Here is a 19,889-nt window from a genome sequence, read left to right as displayed (position 1 = left end):
CTGTAACAGTGGGCTGTAACATAAAGAATAGGCTGTAACATAAATAATAGGCTGTAACATAAAGAATAGGCTGTAACATAAAGAATAGGCTGTAACAGTGGGCTGTAACATAAAGAATAGGCTGTAACATAAAGAATAGGCTGTAACAGTGGGCTGTAATATAAAGCCTTAGCGAAAACAAACAGTTGAAAAGAGTTGAAGTGCAAGAAGGCAGAGGATGGTTATGGCCTACCCAACCTCTCTACGGACCTTCTCAGTCTCCAGGCTCCCCACTATCCTCTAACGGGGGTGGACAATTCCAGTCCTCGGGTGGGCCTGATTGGTGTCACAGTTTTGCCCCAGCTAACACACCTGACTCCAATAATCCACTAATCATGATCTTCAGTTTAGAACGCAATTTGATTAATCAGCTGTGTTTGCTATGAATGGAGACACCAATCAGGCCCCAGAGGACTGGAGTTGTCCACCCCTGCATCTAGCAGGATGGTGTAGGTCTACCATACCCCTCTACTGACCTTCTGAGTCCAGGCTCTCTGAGCTGATTGATGACTCAGAGTCCAGGTTGTCGTTGTCGGAATTCTCCTGCTCCAGCTCTGGCAACCTGCACGCCAGCTCCTCCCTGAAAAACACATACACACACCCTTCCAGGAACGGTTCGACAAAACACTGAGCCAAGCTGTATGGTATCTGGTGCCAGCTGTAACATACTAACTATAACATTCATATAATTTCACAGAGTCCAGCACGTTACAAACACATTAACATGAAACATACAGAACTAAAACACATTAACACCATGAAACATACAGAACTAAACAGCTTCTACAGTACCAACTAAGACAGTGTTTCTCTTTTACACATCTGATTAGTTCAGTCAGATGTGTTGTTCTGGGTTCGAGACGACACGTTGCCCCCGACAACAGAGAAAGAGAGGAGTCTCCATCTCGTCACTCACTTCTCCTGCTTGATGGATTTTATCCTTTCGATGAGGTTCCTCTCTGATTCCATGTCTATATCCAACGGGTCAAGGTTGTCCATGTGAGGGGCGTCCAGCTCCGATGGAGGTTTCTCTGAGATCTGTAGATATACAGTAGAGATGAGTCAATGCACCAGAGACAGGAACACAAACCGCTTTAGGGAACCTGGCATTCCCAAAGTGACATTCTCACTGGGAATGATGGAACGTTCCACAGTGATCCATGTCCGTATTCACAGATATTCTCAGTATATCAAGTTTATATTCACAGTAGAGCATTAAAGGGTGATCAGAATAGATACACTACATGGCCAAATGTATGTGGACACACTTTCAAATGAGTGGATTTGGCTATTTCAGCTACATCCGTTGCTGACAGGCGTGTGTAAAATCAAACACACAGCCATAAATTCTCCTCAGAAAAATATTGGCAATAGAATGGCCTTACTGAAGCGCTTAGTGACATGGCATCAACGTGGCACCGTCATAGGATCATTTCCAACAAGCACAGTTGGTAGAGCATGGCGCTTGTAACGCCAGGGTAGTGGGTTCGATTCCCGGGACCACCCATACGTAGAATGTATGCACACATGACTGACTGTAAGTCGCTTTGGATAAAAGCGTCTGCTAAATGGCATATATTATTATTATTATATAAGTCAGTTCTTAAAATTTCTGCCCTGCTAGAGCTGCCCCGGTTAACTGTAAGTGCTGTTATTGGGAATGGGAAACGTCTCAGGAGCAACAACGGCTCAGCTGCAAAGTGGTAGGCCGCAACAAGCTCACAGAATGGGACCACTGGGTGCTCACTACCGAGTTCCATTTGCCTCTGGAAGCAACGTCAGCACAAGAACTGTTCATCGGAAGCTTCCATGGTCCATAGGCTTCCATGGCCGAGCAGCCGCACACAAGCCTAAGACCACCATGTGCAATGCCAAGCGTCGGTTGGAGGGGTGTAAAGCTTGCCGCCATTGGACTCTGGAGCAGTGGAAACGCGTTCTCTGGAGTGATGAATCACGCTTCACCATCTGGCAGTGCGACAGACGAATCTGGGTTTGGCGGATGCCAGGAGGACGCTACCTGCCCCAATGCATAATACCAACTGTAAAGTTTGGTGGATGAGGAATAATGGTCTGGGGCTGTTTTTAATGGTTCGGGCTAGGTCCCTTAGTTCCAGTGAAGGGAAATCTTAACGCTACAGCATACAAGTGACATTATAGACGATTCTGTGCTTCCAACTTCGTGACAACAGTATGGAGTACGGTGTAAGCTCACTGTCCTTACAGTGTTCCGTCTCTTGAGTTTGAGCTGGTTGACGGCCAAGGCCTCAGCGTATTCCAGCTCGGTGATATCCTTCATCTTCTCAGTGTACCGTCTGAACTGTTCGGAGATCAGGATCTCCACACACCTGGGGGAGAGAGCAAACGTCAGGGGTTAGGGCTTCTGACAACAAAAAATAATAACAGAATGCTTACTGACTGCTTCCTACCTTGAGAGATAATGTATGTACATACATTTAACCCTAAACTGGGAAATAGCATATACTGTATTCCATTGTGTAGTCTCTCTTAACGTTTGCTGAACATATTTTTGTGATATTTAATACCTGCTCAAAGACATTGGATGTGCGTATGTAAACTTTTCCCTATGTAGACTCACGTGGTTGTCTTGGAGACGTCCTTCATGACTAGGAAGGGGTCAGTGGTGTCTTGGGATCGCAGGATGCAGGGGGCAAACACTATGGCCAGGGAGTTTGCTGACATCCTGTTGTGTTCTTCCTCCTTTGCCACTCTGGAGGAAGTAAAAACAAACAAAAAAACTCCATCAAGATCTGACACAGCACGTCTATTATCGTCCTAAAACACAACATGGTTATAAATGACCTGTGGCAAAAGCCGGGGGCCCAGAGTTTTCCCTGGTCAGGTCACGTGGTTAGGGAAAACTCAGGGACCTAAGTTCAAGGATAGTGGGAAAGCCTTTGTACGATAGATGGTGATTTACAAACATCAGTCAACATGAATACACATATGTGTGAAAGAGTGAAAAACAGAAAGGGGGTTATATAACCTACCTGACCAGATGAAAGGGGGTTATATAACCTACCTGACCAGATGAAAGGGGGGTTATATAACCTACCTGACCAGGTGAAAGGGGGTTATATAACCTACCTGACCAGATGAAAGGGGGTTATATAACCTACCTGACCAGATGAAAGGGGGGTTATATAACCTACCTGACCAGGTGAAAGGGGGTTATATAACCTACCTGACCAGATGAAAGGGGGGTTATATAACCTACCTGACCAGATGAAAGGGGGGTTATATAACCTACCTGACCAGGTGAAAGGGGGTTATATAACCTACCTGACCAGATGAAAGGGGGGTTATATAACCTACCTGACCATATGAAAGGGGGGTTATATAACCTACCTGACCAGATGAAAGGGGGGTTATATAACCTACCTGACCAGGTGAAAGGGGGGTTATATAACCTACCTGACCAGGTGAAAGGGGGGTTATATAACCTACCTGACCAGATGAAAGGGGGGTTATATAACCTACCTGACCAGATGAAAGGGGGGTTATATAACCTACCTGACCAGATGAAAGGGGGGTTATATAACCTACCTGAGCAGGTGAAAGGGGGTTATATAACCTACCTGACCAGGTGAAAGGGGGTTATATAACCTACCTGACCAGATGAAAGGGGGGTAAAACCTACCTGACCAGATGAAAGGGGGTTATGTAACCTACCTGACCAGATGAAAGGGGGTTATATAACCTACCTGAGCAGGTGAAAGGGGGTTATATAACCTACCTGACCAGATGAAAGGGGGTTATATAACCTACCTGACCAGGTGAAAGGGGGTAAAACCTACCTGACCAGATGAAAGGGGGTTATAACCTACCTGACCAGGTGAAAGGGGGTTATATAACCTACCTGACCAGATGAAAGGGGGTTATATAACCTACCTGACCAGATGAAAGGGGGTTATATAACCTACCTGACCAGATGAAAGGGGGTTATGTAACCTACCTGACCAGATGAAAGGGGGTAAAACCTACCTGACCAGATGAAAGGGGGTTATGTAACCTACCTGACCAGATGAAAGGGGGCTTATAACCTACCTGACCAGATGAAAGGGGGTTATGTAACCTACCTGACCAGATGAAAGGGGGTAAAACCTACCTGACCAGATGAAAGGGGGTTATAACCTACCTGACCAGATGAAAGGGGGTTATATAACCTACCTGACCAGGTGAAAGGGGGTATAACCTACCTGACCAGGTGAAAGGGGGTATAACCTACCTGACCAGATGAAAGGGGGTATAACCTACCTGACCAGATGAAAGGGGGTTATATAACCTACCTGACCAGGTGAAAGGGGGTAAAACCTACCTGACCATATGAAAGGGGGTTATATAACCTACCTGACCAGATGAAAGGGGGGTTATATAACCTACCTGACCAGGTGAAAGGGGGTTATATAACCTACATGACCAGATGAAAGGGGGGTTATATAACCTACCTGACCAGGTGAAAGGGGGGTTATATAACCTACATGACCAGATGAAAGGGGGGTTATATAACCTACCTGACCAGGTGAAAGGGGGGTTATATAACCTACCTGACCAGATGAAAGGGGGGTTATATAACCTACCTGACCAGGTGAAAGGGGGGTTATATAACCTACCTGACCAGATGAAAGGGGGGTTATATAACCTACCTGAGCAGGTGAAAGGGGGGTTATATAACCTACCTGACCAGGTGAAAGGGGGGTTATATAACCTACCTGACCAGATGAAAGGGGGGTAAAACCTACCTGACCAGATGAAAGGGGGGTTATGTAACCTACCTGACCAGATGAAAGGGGGTTATATAACCTACCTGAGCAGGTGAAAGGGGGTTATATAACCTACCTGACCAGATGAAAGGGGGTTATATAACCTACCTGACCAGGTGAAAGGGGGTAAAACCTACCTGACCAGATGAAAGGGGGTTATAACCTACCTGACCAGGTGAAAGGGGGTTATATAACCTACCTGACCAGATGAAAGGGGGTTATATAACCTACCTGACCAGATGAAAGGGGGTTATATAACCTACCTGACCAGATGAAAGGGGGTTATGTAACCTACCTGACCAGATGAAAGGGGGTAAAACCTACCTGACCAGATGAAATGGGGGTTATGTAACCTACCTGACCAGATGAAAGGGGGCTTATAACCTACCTGACCAGATGAAAGGGGGTTATGTAACCTACCTGACCAGATGAAAGGGGGTAAAACCTACCTGACCAGATGAAAGGGGGTTATAACCTACCTGACCAGATGAAAGGGGGTTATATAACCTACCTGACCAGGTGAAAGGGGGTATAACCTACCTGACCAGGTGAAAGGGGGGTATAACCTACCTGACCAGATGAAAGGGGGTATAACCTACCTGACCAGATGAAAGGGGGTTATGTAACCTACCTGACCAGATGAAAGGGGGTTTATAACCTACCTGACCATATGAAAGGGGGTATAACCTACCTGACCAGATGAAAGGGGGTATAACCTACCTGACCAGGTGAAAGGGGGTATAACCTACCTGACCAGGTGAAAGGGGGTATAACCTACCTGACCAGATGAAAGGGGGTATAACCTACCTGACCAGATGAAAGGGGGTTTATAACCTACCTGACCAGATGAAAGGGGGTTTATAACCTAACTGACCAGATGAAAGGGGGTTATATAACCTACCTGACCAGGTGAAAGGGGGTATAACCTACCTGACCAGGTGAAAGGGGGTATAACCTACCTGACCAGATGAAAGGGGGGTTATAACCTACCTGACCAGGTGAAAGGGGGGTTATATAACCTACCTGACCAGATGAAAGGGGGGTAAAACCTACCTGACCAGATGAAAGGGGGGTTATGTAACCTACCTGACCAGATGAAAGGGGGGTAAAACCTACCTGACCAGATGAAAGGGGGTATATAACCTACCTGACCAGGTGAAAGAGGGGAAAAACCTACCTGACCAGGTGAAAGACCAATCTCTCCAGTGTTTTGAAGTTAGCGGAGGGAAGCTCGTCCAGTTTCTGGTAGACCGCACGAAGCCGCTCAGATTGCTCTGGCAACTCTGCACATGAAATGTCACAATGTCAAATATACAGTAGTTATTTCAAGTACTTGAGGTTTGCTTGATTTAGCTTGACTGCCTGGTGTGCAGGGTGGGCGGGGGTCTGCAGAGTTTGCACTTTTGGGACTATACCATTGGGTCAATTGTAGCTAACTGGGCAGGCTAAATGAAGCACGCAAGTATTTGAAATGGATTTCACTGTCAACTCTGTACATGCAAAACATAGATTTTTAAACCTTTTTGCTACGCTGTGACATTCTGAACAGGACCCATCAGACAGACTCACCAACGGCGTGCAGGAAGTCCTTGTATAGGCGGTAAGTCAGGAGGGGGTCAGGCAGCTCTCTGAACCAGCGTTTCACCAGGCCAGTCACCGTGTGGATGGAGTAGTTCTCCAGAGTCGCCGTCTCAGGGTCTGACAAAAAAAAAAGAAGAGATTGCACTTAATTTTACGGTAGTTCCTACCGGTACTTGCAATGCGCCGGATGATGTCATGCCATAGTTCTATGTTGTTCATAGCAGCTGGTAGGTCCTCTGTTCTGACACCAGTGTCTAGGCAGATGGTTCCCACATAATACATTCAATAGGAAAATAATGTTTTCTGGAAAAATGAACTTACTTATCTCCAGTAGTTGGTGTAATTCCCTGGCGTGCGAGGCAGAACCAGATTTACGGTAGAGGCCCTCTGTGTACAGGCCATTCATCTCAACATGCTCCAGCATCATCAGAAGTACCATGGGGATCGGGTAGGTCTTACTGGTCAGTACACACACCTGCACCCCAAAGTGCAGACAGCCAGGTTCTCCATCGTCCTAACACACAGGATTAATCAATAGTCTTGACAAACTTTACTTCACTAAGTTAACTTTACTTGTTAAAATGGAGTTAAAAATGGAGCCGGAAAAGAATGCAGACATTTACGTGTCCCCAACAGATTGTGTTTTTTGTTAGTTTATTATTATATTTTTTTACTTATTTTGTACATAATGTTGCCGCTAGTCTCTCATGACCGAAAGTGACTTCTGGACATCAGGACTACGAATACTCAACACGGACTGGCAGAATCGTTTTTTTCCTTTTAACGAGTCTGACGAGCCCGACGCGAACAATATACTGCTTTCCCGGGAACAGGCCCAGATCCCCGTGATTTGCGTGAAGAGGAGGTAGAGAAAAAGGGGCTAAGAGGGCGGGCTGCCTTCTGAGAATTCGTAGGCGATCGAATAAACCCTCACTTCCTTCCACTCTTCAAAACTGTAATATCTTATGCTTCACGGAGTCGTGGCTGAACTACGACACCATCAACATACAGCTGGCTGGTTATACGCTGCACCAGCAGGATAGAACAGTGTCATCTTGTATGACAAGGGGCGGCGGACAATGTATTTTTGTAAATAACAGCTGGTGCACGATATCTAAGGAATTCTCAAGCTATTGCTCGATTGAGGTAGAGTATCTCATGATAAGCTGTAGACCACACTATCTACCTAGAGAGTTATTTGTATTTTTGATAGCTGTTTACATACCACCACAGTCAGAAGCTGACACTAAGACAGCATTGAATGAGCTGTATTCCGTCACAAGCAAACAAGAAAACGCTCACCCAGAGGCGGCGCTCCTAGTAGCCGGAGACTTTAATGCAGGGAAACTTAAATATGTTTTACCAAATTTCTAATCAGCATGTTAAATGTGCCATTGGATGGAAAACAACTCTGGACCACCTTCACTCCACACACAGAGATGCTTAAAGCTCTCCCTTGCCCTCCATTTGGCAAATCTGACCATAATTCTATCCTCCTGATTCCTGCTTACAACAAAAATGAAAGCAGGAAGCACCAGTGACTAGATCAATAAATAAGTGTTCAGATGAAGCAGACGCTAAGCTACAGGACTGTTTTGCTAGCACAGACTGGAATATGTTCAGGGATTTCTCCGATGGCATTGAGGAGCACACCACAACAGTCATTGGTTTCATCAATAAGTGCATTGATGACGTCGTCCCCACAGTGACCGTACGTACATATCCCAACCAGAAGCCATGGATGACAGGCAATATTCGCACTGAGCTAAAGGGTAGAGCTGCCGCTTTCAAGGAGCGCGACTCTAATCCGGAAAGCTTATAAGAAATCCTGCTATGCCCTTCGACGAACCATCAAACAGGCAAAGCGTCAATACAGGACTGAGATCAAATCCTACTACACCGGCTCTGATGCTCGTCGGATGTGGCAGGGCTTGCAAACCATTACAGACTACAATGGGAAGCACAGCCGAGAGCTGCCAAGTGAGACGAGCATAGCAGATGAGCTAAATAATTTCTATGCTATGCGCTTCGAGGCAAATAACACTGAAACATGCTTGAGAACACCAGCTGTTCCGGGAAGACTGTGATCACGCTCTCTGCAGCCGAAGTGAGTAAGACCTTTAAACTGGTCAACATTCACAAGGCCGCAGGGCCAGACGGATTACCAGGACGTGTACTGTGAGCATTCACTGACCAACTGGCAAGTGTCTTCACTGACATTATCAACCTCTCCCTGTCCAAGTCTGTAATATCAACATGTTTTAAGCAGACCACCATAATGCCTGTGCTCAAGAACCCTAAGGTAACCGGCCTAAATTACTACCGACCCGTAGCACTCACATCTGTAGCAATGAAGTGCTTTGAAAGGCTGGTCATAGCTCACATCAACACCATTATCCCAGAAACCCTAGACCCACCCCAATTTGCATACCACCCCAACAAATCCACAGATGATGCAATCTCTATTGCACTCCACACTGCACTTTCCCACCAGGAAAAAAGGAACACCTATGTGAGAATGCTATTCATTGACCACAGCTCAGCATTCAACACCATAGTGCCCACAAAGCTCATCAATAAGCTAAGGACCCTGGGACGAAACACCTCCCTCTGCAATTGGACCTGGACTTCCTGACAGACCGCCCCCGGGTGGTAAGAGTAGGTAACAACACATCCGCTATGCTGATCCTAAACACAGGGACCCCTTAGGGGTGCGTGCTCAGTCCCCTCCTGTTTATTCATGATTGCACGGCCAGGCGTGACTCCAACACCATCATTAAGTTTGCCGATGACACAACAGCGTTAGGCCTGATCACCGACAACGATCAGACAGCCTATAGGGAGGAGGTCAGAGACCTGGCCGTGTGGTGCCAGGACAACAACCTCTCCATCAACGTGATCAAGACAAAGGAGATGATTGTGGACTAGAGGAAAAAGAGGACCAAGTACGCCCCCCATTCTCATCGATGGGGCTGCAGGTTGAGAGCTTCAAGTTCCTTGGTGTCCATATCACCAACAAACTAATATGGTCCAAGCACACCAAGACAGTCGTGAAGAGGGCACGACAAAACCTATTCACCCTCAGGAGACTGAAAAGGCTTAGCATGGGTCCTCAGATCCTCAAAAGGTTCTACAGCTGCACCATCGAGAGCATCCTGCCTGGTATGACAACTGCTCAGCCTCCGACCTCAAGGCACTACAGAGGGTAGTGCGAACGGCCCAGTACATCACTGGGGCCAAGCTTCCTGTCATCCAGGACCTCTATACCAAGCGGTGTCAGAGGAAGGCCCTAGCAATTGTCAAAGACTCCAGCCACCCTAGTCATAAACAGTTTTCTCTGCTACCACACGGCAAGCGGTACCGTCAAGTCTAGAGGTCCAAGAGGCTTCTAAACAGCTTCTACCCCCAAGCCATAAGACTCCTGAACACCTAATCAAATGGCTACCCAGACTATTTGCATTGCCCGCCCCCGCCCCCCATCTCACATGTACATATTACCTCAACTAACTGGTGCCCCTGCACATTAACCCCGTCCGTATCTGTACCCCCCCCTGTAAATAGTCTCGCTATTGTTATTTTATTGCTGCTCTTTAATTACTTGTTACTGGTATTTCTTATTATTTTTTCCTTATTTAAAAAAAAAACTGCATTGTTGGTTAGGGACTCGTAAGTAAGCATTTCACTATAAGGTCTACCTACACCTATTGTATTGGGCGCATGTGACTAATAACATTTTATTTGTCAGACTTAACTTGGTGAACTTGACAAACATTACTTGACAAACTGCTCACCAGCCTGGCACATCGAGTTGAGCAGTCAGTGATGATTTTGGAAAGGCATTTCTTGTGACATATCAATTTGCAAGCTAAACAGAAGAAGAGAGGAGAAAATAACACAATGACAAGATGTCGTCTAAATTCTGTTCAAATGTTCTCTTCTATATTCTAATTCTCTGTTCAAATGTTCTCTTCTATATTCTAATTACATGTTCAAATGATCTCTTCTGCATTCTAATTACATGTTCAAATGTTCTCTTCTATATTCTAATTCTCTGTTCAAATGTTCTCTTCTATATTCTAATTATATGTTCAAATGTTCTCTTCTATATTCTAATTATATGTTCTAATGTTCTCTTCTGCATTCTAATTACATGTTCAAATGATCTCTTCTGCATTCTAATTACATGTTCTAATGTTCTCTTCTATATTCGAATTCTCTGTTCAAATGTTCTCTTCTATATTCTAATTCTCTGTTCAAATGTTCTCTTCTATATTCTAATTCTCTGTTCAAATGTTCTCTTCTATATTCTAATTATATGTTCAAATGTTCTCTTCTATATTCTAATTATATGTTCTAATGTTCTCTTCTGCATTCTAATTACATGTTCTAATGTTCTCTTCTATATTCGAATTCTCTGTTCAAATGTTCTCTTCTATATTCTAATTATATGTTCTAATGTTCTCTTCTGCATTCTAATTACATGTTCAAATGTTCTCTTCTATATTCTAATTCTCTGTTCAAATGTTCTCTTCTATATTCTAATTACATGTTCAAATGATCTCTTCTGCATTCTAATTACATGTTCAAATGTTCTCTTCTATATTCTAATTCTCTGTTCAAATGTTCTCTTCTATATTCTAATTCTCTGTTCAAATGTTCTCTTCTATATTCTAATTACATGTTCAAATGTTCTCTTCTATATTCTAATTCTCTGTTCAAATGTTCTCTTCTATATTCTAATTCTCTGTTCAAATGTTCTCTTCTATATTCTAATTACATGTTCAAATGATCTCTTCTGCATTCTAATTACATGTTCTAATGTTCTCTTCTATATTCGAATTCTCTGTTCAAATGTTCTCTTCTATATTCTAATTACATGTTCAAATGATCTCTTCTGCATTCTAATTACATGTTCAAATGTTCTCTTCTATATTCTAATTCTCTGTTCAAATGTTCTCTTCTATATTCTAATTCTCTGTTCAAATGTTCTCTTCTATATTCTAATTATATGTTCTAATGTTCTCTTCTATATTCTAATACTCTGTTCTAATGTTCTCTTCTATATTCTAATTCTCTGTTCAAATGTTCTCTTCTATATTCTAATTATATGTTCTAATGTTCTCTTCTATATTCTAATTCTCTGTTCAAATGTTCTCTTCTATATTCTAATTCTCTGTTCAAATGTTCTCTTCTATATTCTAATTATATGTTCTAATGTTCTCTTCTATATTCTAATTCTCTGTTCAAATGTTCTCTTCTGCATTCTAATTACATGTTCTAATGTTCTCTTCTATATTCTAATTCTCTGTTCAAATGTTCTCTTCTATATTCTAATTATATGTTCAAATGTTCTCTTCTATATTCTAATTAAATGTTCAAATGTTCTCTTCTATATTCTAATTATATGTTCAAATGTTCTCTTCTATATTCTAATTACATGTTCAAATGTTCTCTTCTATATTCTAATTACATGTTCAAATGTTCTCTTCTATATTCTAATTCTCTTTTATATTCAAATTCTATGTTTAATGGTGAACAACAGATCGCTAGCTACTCACCGCTGCACATGTAGGCCTTCTCCATAACCCAGATGTAGAAACCACACAGGTCACAGGACTGCCTGATGTTGACCTGGTACGTACTAAACATGTGACCTAAAGGGCTGTCGAGCTGGAAACACACAACACACATAATTCAAGCCGAACCATTGACCTGGGTTGCATTGACCTGGGTTGTGACAGTGATATTCTGAGATTCGACTTAGTGTTGGTCGCAACGAGCCAATTCAACTTAGTGATGAGATAATGAGCCAATTCAACTTAGTGATGAGATAATGAGCCAATTCAACTTAGTGATGAGATAATGAGCCAATTCAACTTAGTGATGAGATAATGAGCCAATTCAACTTAGTGATGAGATAATGAGCCAATTCAACTTAGTGATGAGATAATGAGCCAATTCAACTTAGTGATGAGATAACTTACAAATGTTTTCTTTTTTGTCTTTGGCTTGTTCACGGTCTGCAACAAATAGAAAAGACGATCAGGGGTGGAATACATCTCCGAACCTCTTAAAATGACACCTTCAACTGCTGCTCTGGAGCATTCAAAAAGAGTCAAAGGTAAAGTCAAAGATACTGTAGGTCAAACCCAAAGATACTGTGTCCGTAACATGTCTATGTACCTGCATGTGTGTATACAGTATCTGCGTGTGAGTGCCTGTGTCTAACTCAGAACTACCTTGACCGGTAGCCCAAACCCCTCTCGTTTGATCTCTCCCCGTATGAAGCCGTCCAGGATGGACTGGAACAGGTTGACCACCAGGCTGACCTCGGTCAGCTGCTTGGCTCTAGCATGACTGGACACGCAGTTGCAGTAGCCCGTCATCAGGACCTTATAGCTGATGTGGGGCTTCTGTTGACCAGGGGAGGGTAGAGGAACCGGGTTAATGAAAGGGTGTGGGGGTGTTAGGATATACAGCACATCCCAAATGTTCACACCAGTGCTGTGCTAAAAAAAAAAACGCTCAGAATAAAAATTATTAGTGCTTTATAAATCTCTTACCGTGTGTGTACTCCTGGCCCTAGTCAAACTCTATATATACTGTTGATTTGGCTTCATCTCTCTTTCAAGACAGTCTTCTAAGCTTGAATAGTATACCATGCATACTTAATTATGAACAAACCTAAAGCTCCATATCTCTTCTAGTGCCATGGTCAGGATGTAAACTCACCAATACGGAGTACATGCCCTTTATGGTCTCTCTGAACTGCATGGTGGCCGTAAGGAAGATCATCTCTGTTGGTGACAGCTCCTTTACCCTGGTCCTCAGCTCGTTTACCTGGGAGGTATAGGAAGGTACATTATTTCATAGTAGTATTCTACTATTCAAAATAGCCTGGATTCAACTTTAAAATCCTCTGCAATAAGACGTGTGAGAGACAGAGACAAAGTGACGGAGACAGAGACAGAGAGACAGAGTGAGAGAGAGAGTGAGTGAGAGAGAGGGAGAGTGAGAGAGTGAGTGAGAGTGAGAGAGAGAGAGAGAGAGTGAGACAGACAGAGCGAGAGACTGACAGAGACAGAGCAAGAGACAGACAGAGACAGAGCAAGAGACAGACAGAGACAGAGCAAGAGACAGACAGAGCGAGACAGAGCGAGAGACAGAGAGACCGAGACAGACAGAGAGAGACACAGAGAGAGAGAGAGAGACAGAGAGACAGACAGACCGAGACAGACAGAGAGACAGAGAGAGACACAGAGAGAGACACAGAGAGAAAGACAGAGAGACCGAGACAGACAGAGAGAGACACAGAGAGAGAGACAGACAGAGAGAGAGAGAATGAGTGACTGAGCAAGTTAGGCAGTCAAAACCTGCTCATGAAAGACCCTCTGAAGACTAACGCTTTGGTAGCCTGGACCCAGATAATTTTGGTAGCCTGGACCCAGATCAGTTTGGTAGCCTAGACCCAGATCAGTTTGGTAGCCTAGACCCAGATCAGTTTGGTAGCCTGGACCCAGATCAGTTTGGTAGCCTAGACCCAGATCAGTTTGGTAGCCTGGACCCAGATCAGTTTGGTAGCCTGGACCCAGATCAGTTTGGTAGCCTAGACCCAGATCAGTTTGGTAGCCTGGACCCAGATCAGTTTGGTAGCCTAGACCCAGATCAGTTTGGTAGCCTAGACCCAGATCAGTTTGGTAGCCTGGACCCAGATCAGATTGGTAGCCTGGACCCAGATCCGTTTGGTAGCCTGGACCCAGATCAGTTTGGTAGCCTGGACCCAGATCAGTTTGGTAGCCTGGACCCAGATCAGATTGGTAGCCTGGACCCAGATCAGTTTGGTAGCCTGGAGTTTGTGGTGCTTGAAAATGACTTAGCAAGTCAACACAAATAGATCTAACACCAGGCTAGAGATCCTAATAAACCGGAAACAATCCTGAAGCTGAGGTGATTACAGGTGAGTGCCAGACAGGTATCCCACCTGGTTCCCCAGGAACTCATCCAGGTGTCGGAGCTCATCAGTGTCGGTGATCTCCCGTTCCAGAGAAGCATTCCACTGCTCGGAGACCCGCGTGGCTCGGCTGATCCTGATGGTAGTGTTACCACGCCCTTCACTGTTGTTACCACGGCGCCCAGTGTACAGGGAGGAGGTAGAGGTGGCTATAGGTAAGGTAAGGATACGTGTGTGTTTAGACAGATAGAGGACGTGTGGTTGAGATTATACCATTGATCACTAGATGGTAGTAGAGGAGAGACAGGATGTGAAAGGCACTAAAATAGTTTTCATCATAGCACAGTCTAAAAGGTGGACAACACAGCGAGCAGTTTCCTGTAGGGGGTGGGATTATAGTACCTCCTTTCCCAGATGGTGCATTCTCATTGGTCACCATCCCATACGCATTTGTCTGTGAGTTTCGAGTCGGACGTTTCCTCCGAAACTTACTGAAGATGCCAAGCCTGTGGAACACAAAGGGTTAACATGTAACCATGACAAAGAAAACACTGAATTTTCCACACTCGGTCCAGGAAAAAAGATTATCTATTATATTGACAAGAAGTTACTGCTCTAACAACGGAAATATACATCCTCAATAATGGAAGGCAAGCGGGAGGAGGCGAGATCAGGTGGGACCCTTCTAGCCAATGAGAGGGTACAGTAGATACGTGTGAACAACAGGCATAAGTCATTTTTTCTCTCAAAGTTTTTAATTTTTTATTTTACCTTTATTTAACCAGGCAAGTCAGTTAAGAACAAATTCTTATTTTCAATGACGGCCTGGGAACAGTGGGTTAACTGCCTGTTCAGGGGCAGAACGACAGATTTGTACCTTGTCAGCTCGGGGGTTTGAACTCACAACCTTCCGGTTACTAGTCCAACGCTCTAACCACTAACCACTGCCACCCCAGAATGCCAGTTGCATCCACTTACATGTAACAGCCTAAACGTTACAAAAACGTATATATTTGATTAAAAATAAGCCTCACGTAATTTGACACTCTCTCGTAGAACTCCATACAAAAACAATGACATACCGTATCATATCCAGTCTAAATATGGACAATAACTCCTGTGTTCTAGTTGGCTGAATGGCCTTTACCTATCAGGAGTGGTCGGCTGGGATTGGCTGGAGTGTCTGCGGGTTATGCTCTCATCTGGGAGGCTGAAACTAGCCCCGTCCGTGGAAATATCAGAACATTTCGGAAACTGAGAGATAAAACAAAATTACTGAACATCTGAGATTGTATGACATGAGACAACACAGCCATGCTGGGGGCCAATCAGGTGGGTCGTTATTAACAGGTAACACGTGGAGAGTGTTGGTGCCTAGAAAGAAAACTATTAAAAGGGACAGTGCAACATTTTGTCAAGGATCAGGTGAAACTGGGTTTTAGTGCAAAAATGTTGCACTATCACTTTAATAACAGAGAAGTTTGTTTTCAGATCATCCCCTTTCCCCAGCGTCTGTAGGGGTAGTAGTAGCACATAAATCCCAGGCCCGGCAACAGCCACCAGATCCTTAGCACAATACAGTCTCTCCTCCCCCTTCCTTCTCCCTACAGAAAGCCCTGTCTCTCCTTCTCCATACAGAAAGCTCTGTCTCTCCTTCTCTATACAGAGAGCTCTCTGTCTCTCCTTCTCCATACAGAAAGCTCTGTCTCTCCTTCTCTATACAGAGAGCTCTGTCTCTCCTTCTCCCTACAGAGAGCTCTGTCTCTCCTCCCCCTTCCTTCTCCCTACAGAGAGCTGTCTCTCCTCCCCCTCCAAAGAGCTCTGTCTCTCCTCCCCCTCCAGAGAGCTCTGTCTCTCCTCCACCTTCCTTCTCCCTAAAGAGAGCGCTGTCTCTCTCTCCTCCCCCGTCCTTCTCCCGACAGAGAGCTCTGTCTCTCCTCAACATTGTGACAAGCTGAAGAGTGGGTTCTATCCATCCTACTGACCAGCTGAAGAGTGGGTTCTATCCATCCTACTGACCAGCTGAAGAGTGGGTTCTATCCATCCTACTGACCAGCTGAAGAGTGGGTTCTATCCATCCTACTGACCAGCTGAAGAGTGGGTTCTATCCATCCTACTGACCAGCTGAAGAGTGGGTTCTATCCATCCTACTGACCAGTTGAAGAGTGGGTTCTATCCATCCTATTGACCAGCTGAAGAGTGGGTTCTATCCATCCTACTGACCAGCTGAAGAGTGGGTTCTATCCATCCTACTGACCAGCTGAAGAGTGGGTTCTATCCATCCTACTGACCAGCTGAAGAGTGGGTTCTATCCATCCTACTGACCAGCTGAAGAGTGGGTTCTATCCATCCTACTGACCAGCTGAAGAGTGGGTTCTATCCATCCTACTGACCAGCTGAAGAGTGGGTTCTATCCATCCTACTGACCAGCTGAAGAGTGGGTTCTATCCATCCTACTGACCAGCTGAAGAGTGGGTTCTATCCATCCAAGGTTGTGTCAACATCAGTAGCATGTTTAGACATAACACTTCACATACAGTAGCCCTTTCCGTAGCATCTTAGCTCCCTGTGTAGGTGTGACATCTAGAGATGTGAGTCGTAGAGATGTGACATCTAGAGATGTGAGTCGTAGAGACGTGACATCTAGAGATGTGACATCTAGAGATGTGAGTCGTAGAGATGTGATATGCCATGTTGTGGTGTCTCTCTACGCAATGCTGTGGTGTCTCTTGTCATGATGTGTGTTTGGTCCTACATTTTTGTGATATGTGATATGCAGAGATGTGACATGTAATGATGTAATAGTGAGCAGAGTTATGACAGTATGAGAAAACAGTACCTCGGAATGAGAAAACAGTACCTCGGAATGAGAAAACAGTAACCCGGAATGAGAAAACAGTACCTCGGAATGAGAAAACAGTAACCCGGAATGAGAAAACAGTACCTCGGAATGAGAAAACAGTACCTCGGAATGAGAAAACAGTACCTCGGAATGAGAAAACAGTACCTCGGAATGAGAAAACAGTACCTCGGAATGAGAAAACAGTACCTCGGAATGAGAAAACAGTACCTCGGAATGAGAAAACAGTACCTCGGAACGAGAAAACAGTACCCCGGAATGAGAAAACAGTACCCTTGAATGAGAAAACAGTACCTCGGAATGAGAAAACAGTACCCCAGAATGAGAAAACAGTACCCCAGAATGAGAAAACAGTACCTCGGAATGAGAAAAACTACCTCAGAATGAGAAAACAGTACCTCAGAATGAGAAAACAGTACCCAAGAATGAGAAAACAGTACCCCGGAATGAGAAAACAGTACCCAAGAATGAGAAAACAGTACCCCGGAATGAGAAAATAGTACCTCGGAATGAGAAAAACAGTACCCCAGAATGAGAAAACAGTACCTCAGTAGCGATGGGAGAGCTGTCTGACACCGACCCAGAGTTCCTGAGTTTTCAGAGAGAAATGTGAACTGTAAACTCTTTGTTAGAATTCCAGAAATATCAATAATATATTGATGAAAGTACAATCAGAGAATGGGGAAACTCAGTGGCCAGTTTATTAGGTACCCCACCCATTCACGAAAATGGTTCGCTCCTACAGACAGTGAGTCACGTGGCCGTGGCTTGCTATATAAAGCCGTAGACAGGCATAGAAGCCTTCAGTTACTGTTCAATTTGAATGTTAAGATGGGCAAAACGAGTGACCGAAGCGTCATTGAGCGTGGTATGATCGTCGGTGCCAGTATCTCAGAAACGTCTGGCCTCCTGGGCTTTTCACGCACGACAGTGTCTAAGGTTTACCAAGAATGGTGTGACAAACAAAAACCATCCAATCAGCGGCAGTCCTGTGGGTGAAAACAGTTCGTTGATGAGAGGTCGAAAGAGAATGGCAAGAATCGTTCAAGCTAACAGGAGGGCCACAAACAGACAAACAACGTCGCAGTATAACAGTGGTGCGCAGAACGGCATCTCGGAACACACAACTTGTCGGTCCTTGTCACGGATTGGCTATTTGTAGCAGACGACCACATCAGGTTCCACTCCTATCAGCTAAAAACAAGAAGAAGCTGCTCCAGTGGGCACAGAAACACCACCAATGGACAATTGAGGAGTGGAAAAACATTGCCCGGTCCGATGAATCCCAGTTCCTGTTGCGTCATGCTGATGGCAGAGTCAGGATTTGGCGTAAGCAGCACGAGTCCATGACCACATCCTGCCAGGTGTCAACGGTACAGGCTGGTGGTGTAATGGTGTGGGAAATGTTTCCATGGCACACGTTAGGTCCCTTGATACCAATTGAGCAACATTTCCATTCCCCAAAGAATTCAGACTGTTCTGGAGGCAAAAGGGGGTCCGACCCGGTACTAGTTGGGTGTACCTAATAAACTGGCCAATGAGAGTATATCTGGCTACTTATTCAAGATCATATCAAGAGGACATTGAAAAGGTCCTAACAGGTAGAGTTAAGAGAAATACTAAGACATGACATAACCAGTGACGTAGTGGTAAGAAAACAGGTGGGTAAACGCTGATCGCAGTGAATAAAGCACCGCTTGCTGTACTGGCAAAGATGATTTCCGCAAAAGCTGGGTAAACATTTTTTTTCTTCTAAAGTATGTAAATCATGTTTACTCTTTCCGCTACACCAATGGACATATCATTATCGTGACATGACATATCATTATCGTGACATATCATTACCATATCATTATCGCAACATGACATATCATTATCATATCACTATCGTAGCATGACATATCACTATCGTAACATGACATATCACTATCGTAACATGACATATCACTATCGTAACATGACATATCATTATCGTAACATGACATATCATTATCGCAACATGACATATCATTATCATAATCGTAACATGACATATCACTATCGTAACATGACATATCACTATCGTAACATGACATATCATTATCGTATCATGGTATATCATTATCGTATCATGACATATCATTACTGTATCATGACATATCATTATCGTAACATGACATATCATTATCGTAACATGACATATCATTATCGTATCATGACATATCATTATCGTAACATGACATGTCATTATCGTAACATGACATAACATACCACAGCAACCCCTCCATATTCCTGGGTCGCTGGACCTCAGCGCGGGGGTCTTCCTGGTGTCCTCCCTCCCTCCTGCTCACATTCCATCCCTCAGCACGCTCCTTACTGTCCTCCAAGGTGGAGCAGCCCTTCAGTGAGCCTGTGTGATGGGAGGGGCTGGTTGACTCCCCCTCTCCATCCCTGTTAAGAAACATCAGATGGATTTTTATAGTGCTTTTCCACCTAGCAAAGCACTTTACATTGTATAATAATACATTTTTATACCACTTTACCGGCAGGTGCTCAAAGCTCTTTACATTTAAGCAGTAAGACCCAAGAGGGTGTGGTATATGGCCAATATACCACGGCTAAGGGCCGATCTTAGCACGACGCAACACGGAGTGCCATTGTATATTAGCCATATAACACAAACCCCTGAGGTGCCTTA

The 19,889-nt window shown here is 44.3% G+C and overlaps 1 protein-coding gene and 1 long non-coding RNA gene across 4 annotated transcripts in view; one reads left to right on the top strand and one right to left on the bottom strand.

Moving 5' to 3' along the window:
• Positions 1–19,889, bottom strand: part of LOC118401753 (unconventional myosin-IXb-like) — a 101,185-nt gene that overhangs the window by 9,962 nt on the left and 71,334 nt on the right. For both annotated transcript variants that reach the window (XM_052476086.1, XM_052476085.1), the window contains exons 24-40: positions 19,463–19,642; positions 17,759–17,801; positions 15,500–15,606; positions 14,755–14,858; positions 14,383–14,561; positions 13,134–13,241; positions 12,641–12,814; positions 12,386–12,421; positions 11,960–12,071; positions 10,193–10,266; positions 6,723–6,915; positions 6,390–6,518; positions 5,998–6,103; positions 2,636–2,767; positions 2,261–2,384; positions 956–1,077; positions 516–619 (exon numbers count right to left, since the gene is read on the bottom strand). In XM_052476086.1, coding sequence (XP_052332046.1) covers positions 516–619; positions 956–1,077; positions 2,261–2,384; positions 2,636–2,767; positions 5,998–6,103; positions 6,390–6,518; positions 6,723–6,915; positions 10,193–10,266; positions 11,960–12,071; positions 12,386–12,421; positions 12,641–12,814; positions 13,134–13,241; positions 14,383–14,561; positions 14,755–14,858; positions 15,500–15,606; positions 17,759–17,801; positions 19,463–19,642 — 2,027 coding nt within the window. The remainder of the gene's footprint in view (positions 1–515; positions 620–955; positions 1,078–2,260; positions 2,385–2,635; positions 2,768–5,997; positions 6,104–6,389; positions 6,519–6,722; positions 6,916–10,192; positions 10,267–11,959; positions 12,072–12,385; positions 12,422–12,640; positions 12,815–13,133; positions 13,242–14,382; positions 14,562–14,754; positions 14,859–15,499; positions 15,607–17,758; positions 17,802–19,462; positions 19,643–19,889) is intronic.
• Positions 1–19,889, top strand: part of LOC127910928 (uncharacterized) — a 33,698-nt gene that overhangs the window by 11,682 nt on the left and 2,127 nt on the right. Inside the window, exons 2-4 of one of the 2 annotated variants that reach the window (XR_008076847.1) lie at positions 11,944–12,035; positions 12,435–12,522; positions 13,109–13,258. This is a non-coding gene — a long non-coding RNA (uncharacterized LOC127910928). The remainder of the gene's footprint in view (positions 1–11,943; positions 12,036–12,434; positions 12,523–13,108; positions 13,259–19,889) is intronic. The other variant, XR_008076846.1, reaches the window with a different exon arrangement.

This window comes from Oncorhynchus keta, chromosome 23 (genome assembly GCF_023373465.1).
Source record: "Oncorhynchus keta strain PuntledgeMale-10-30-2019 chromosome 23, Oket_V2, whole genome shotgun sequence".
Classification (NCBI taxonomy): domain Eukaryota; kingdom Metazoa; phylum Chordata; class Actinopteri; order Salmoniformes; family Salmonidae; genus Oncorhynchus; species Oncorhynchus keta.
Note: the sequence above shows the minus strand (reverse complement) of the source record. Positions and strands in the feature narration are given on the sequence as shown.